Source organism: Mastigoproctus giganteus, chromosome 10 (assembly GCF_048544385.1).
Source record: "Mastigoproctus giganteus isolate SK-2022 chromosome 10, ASM4854438v1, whole genome shotgun sequence".
In the NCBI taxonomy this organism is placed as follows: domain Eukaryota; kingdom Metazoa; phylum Arthropoda; class Arachnida; order Uropygi; family Thelyphonidae; genus Mastigoproctus; species Mastigoproctus giganteus.
Genome location: NC_143584.1, coordinates 12257495 through 12261789, shown reverse-complemented (window position 1 = coordinate 12261789; position 4295 = coordinate 12257495). Strand labels below are relative to the sequence as shown.

The 4295-nt window shown below is 36.7% G+C and overlaps 1 protein-coding gene across 1 annotated transcript; it reads right to left on the bottom strand.

Annotated features, from left to right (window-relative positions):
• Positions 1 to 3549: 3549 nt before the first annotated feature.
• On the bottom strand, positions 3550 to 3861 carry LOC150078712 (histone H4). The gene has a single exon (XM_090382428.1). It carries the CDS (start codon positions 3859 to 3861, stop codon positions 3550 to 3552), a length of 312 nt encoding a protein of 103 aa, XP_090238554.1.
• Between the last annotated feature and the right edge of the window lie 434 nt (positions 3862 to 4295).

Here is a 4295-nt window from a genome sequence, read left to right as displayed (position 1 = left end):
TGCCACTTCTCAGCCCATTTGCTCAACTTATCTAGATCCAGTTGGAGTAGCATATTGTCTTTACTGTCATTAACAACTCAGCCAACCTTTGTATCATCTGCAAACTTGGACATTAAAACTGATACACCTTCATCAATATCATTGATAAATATACAAAACAACAATGGGCCCAACACCAAACCCTGGGGATCTCCACTAATAACATTTGTCCACAAAGAGCAGTGTCCATTGGTTACCACTCTCTGTCATCTCCCATTCAACTATCCCTTTATCCATTGTAGCAACTTACCCTTAAGGCCATACTTCTTCAATTTGTACAGCAGTCTTCCATGTGCAACAGTATCAAAAACTCCACAAGTGCCAAAAGTATCCCAGGCCCATGCAGACTCAATCATATCATGTAGTTGCCTCAAACAAGATGGCAGCAGACCCTTGCCATAAACAGCTTGTTCCATCTAATCCCACAGATGCTCTATTCAGTCAAGATGAGGTGACTGAGCAAACCACTGAAGTATGATAAAGTCACCCTCGTGCTCCTGAAACCATTCCCAAATGGCCCATGTCTTATGACTGACATAGCACATTGTCCATTTGTAAGTAAATGAATTGGATATACTGTGAGCATTAAAGGTGCACCTGGTGATTGGCAACAATGTTAAAGGGAGCTGTGGCATTCAGTTGTTGATTCACCAGTATCAGAGCTAAAATGTTCCATAAAAACTACTCCTCGTGCCATCACAGTTGCAGTGTTTATACCTGTCATGATGGGTCTGTTGATTCATGCAGTTCCGGGAGAAAAAACAATTAGTGTCCCTGTGCCTGGCTGCTTGTTTTTATCTGATGGCTTCTATATTTATCAAAATATAGAACATGTGGGGTTACCCAATGCTATATCCCATCCAGGACCCCATCATTGGCCCATTCTGCAGTTGAATGCACATATTCAGTATCATAACCTTTTTATAATCTGGTATGGATGTGTAACACTGTCTACCTTTTCTACACTACTGGATAATAATGTAACAGAAAAGTATATCCCATAACGTTGCATGGTAATGACATCAAGTAAGGAGGCTGAGGTTTGATTCCTATTTTTCATTTATAAACAGCAAAGCATCTTTAAATAAGTAACTCACATTTCTTAATCGGGGATGTTAAATGGGTTTAAGAAAATTTTCTGTTTACCTTATTGGGATGATAATGCGGAAACTAGATGTCTTACTGGCTTTAATTCCAATAATTTCATTTATTCTTCAATTTTGTGCCTGGAAATACAGAATGGTGTATCATTATTTTCCATATTGACTTCAAAGTTGAGGCCATTTGTCCCCAGATGATCTGAATGAGAAAAAAATAGTAATCCCTAATGAAAACAGTCCCCCCCCCCACCTGCACAGAGAGAACATGGAAGGTAAAGATACTCCATTCTGTACTTCCATTTGCCTGTTCTCTTTATATACAAGATCCCCATATTTGCCAAATCTATTGTCTTGTAGTGATACATGTGCTGGTAGAAATGGGTTTGTGGTTTCCATTGTTGAAGTTTTTTTTTTTTCATTGTCTGCAATACTGCCTAAGGTTTTGCATATGGGGGACCTGCTGTTTATGCTTGGAATGCCTGCAAAAACACACTGTAGAAATCCACTCATCCATTCTAATGAAAAGTACTAAAAGTGAGAAAAATAATGAAAAACAGGAATTCATGCATTTTCTGGATGGAGAAGACAAAAAAAAGTTTTGCATATCTGGTTGTGTCCCTGCAGTTGTGCAAAAAAAAAAAAAAACCAAAATATATTTTAATATATAGCATTATGTGCAAAATCTATTTTTCCGTCTCAAATACATGGTTAAAGAATGAATGCATTATTTCTTTCAAACATCAAAATGTAAACTTATGATTTTGATGAGATCCAGAGTGTAAATTAAAGGGGCCAGCTAACAACTTATTCACTCAAAAATTAACTTGTACAATGTCTAACATATAGGTTACCATCTACCAAAGTAGTTTAATTAAATTAGCATCGTTTTGGTAATCTCATATTATAACCAAAACTATGTCAATATAATTAATTTAACTACTTTGGTTTTGCACTAACCTATATATTAGTCATTCCACTGCGTAGCATGACGCCTTTGCCCTTAAATATTTTATAATTGTGAAATATTAAATTGCTTAGCAGTGGCAATACTCACCTCGAAATCTAATTAAAAATTTGAATTCATAGAAGGCGAAAATTAAATATTTAATTACGGATTTTAAGGTGAGTCCATGAAACCTCAGCACAAGACGCTGCCGTCCTATCTCAATTATAATCAACCTACATCCCATATAAGATTTTAGGTTTTTCCCCTCCATCCTGATAATATACAAGTTCCAGAATCCCATAACCATCAAAACATGTTATCAATGGTCTCGGTACATAAAATGCTGTAAGACAGCACATTTATTAGGCCGTACAACAGTGAATTAGTAATACATTAGATATTTTCGGAAATAAAAATTTTCATATCAGATAAACTGGACAGCTGGTTGATCCTAAATAGAGCCTGATAAAGGTCAGGTCACTGCGCCGGGAGCATTCACCATTTCATCTATCAAACAGGCAATTCCAAATACACAATGCCTGCAAGCAACCCCATTGTGGTATAATTATAAGTTTTATCTAGAACTATATACAGTACCTGCAAGTTTCTATAAACTTGCAGGTACTGTATATAGTTCTAGATACAACAAGCACAGTACCGATTACTAGAAAGTTATCAGCCCCAGCCGTACAAATCAGTTTACTTTCCAGATTACCATAGTTGAAACAGCATGTTATTTCTTGAGTCATTAATGAATGATTCAAGAAATAGCATTATGTAATTTCGTGCATTAGAGCCAGTCTGTTTTCAGTTAATCTACTTTAACTAATTACAACATACCAAAAATAATATGAAGAATTAGCTGAAACGATTTAAACTCGCGAACTCTTCAAACGACTTAAAGACAAACAGACCACTTTTACGAAGGATAATACTTACCCTACCCACTTCTTATCTCAATATGAATTACGCATAGTTCTTTCAGAGCCCATACCTTTAATTTTTGCAAACAGAACTGTCCAACTCTCACGTACAACTAACTTTATTCTTCCAGCCCAGGCCGGTTCATTCCCATAATTTCGTTATGCCTACACGAAAATTAAATGCTAACAGTAATAAATCTTGGCCAGTATGCAACACACTATCGCCCGCAAATTACTTTTTAATATACAACAGAATTTCATGCAAAAAGAATAACGCAAAATAATTATGATTACAAAAAATAGGTTATCGGCTTTTACCTTATTTTTATCTTACCACATTTAATATCGCACGCTCAGATAAACGCAAGCTGAACTAGTTTAAAAGTCCGAAACTCTACGAAATCAAACCGCACGCTGAACTAGCGCACCTAAGCGAAACACACAGAAAAGAACAACTTACAAGAAAAAGAATGTACGCATGATAATCCCTTTATCAAAATTTGGTGGCCCTGAAAAGGGCCGTTTTGTTTTTGCGATTCTTCTAACCACCGAACCCGTACAAGGTCTTCCCCTGACGCTTCAGAGCGTACACCACATCCATAGCTGTTACTGTCTTCCTCTTTGCGTGCTCAGTATAGGTAACTGCATCTCGAATAACATTCTCCAAGAAAACTTTCAGAACACCTCGGGTCTCTTCGTAAATCAGACCAGAAATACGCTTTACGCCGCCACGACGGGCAAGACGGCGAATAGCCGGTTTCGTGATACCCTGGATGTTATCACGAAGAACCTTACGATGACGCTTCGCTCCTCCTTTGCCAAGACCCTTACCTCCTTTACCACGGCCGGACATCTTCGATTCGTTACAATAAGCACAGCTGGAACAAAATACACATCGTGCTTGCGCCTGCCGATATATATATAGCCGTAAGAGGACCTGAAGGAGAGCTCTAGGTGACAAACCTAGTGACGTCACTAGATTCTCTTTCCAGTTTCACGTTCTTCATTTTACACAAAATATTCGACAAATTCTCGATATGCTTTGTTTAAAAATTAGGAAAAGTAAATGAACTATTATTATGAAACATTTTTCAAACCCAAATTGCTTCCTTTTTTCAGTTTTATGCCTAACAACAAAGATTTGGGGAATTTAGAATATTCCCTCGTAACTTTTGTTAGGAGGAAATTAATTAATTAAAATAATTTTAAAAGTAATCTGCATTAAAACTGATGCATTAAAACTGAGAAAGTTAATTTTTTTAAATATCAAATTGCCATAATACTAAA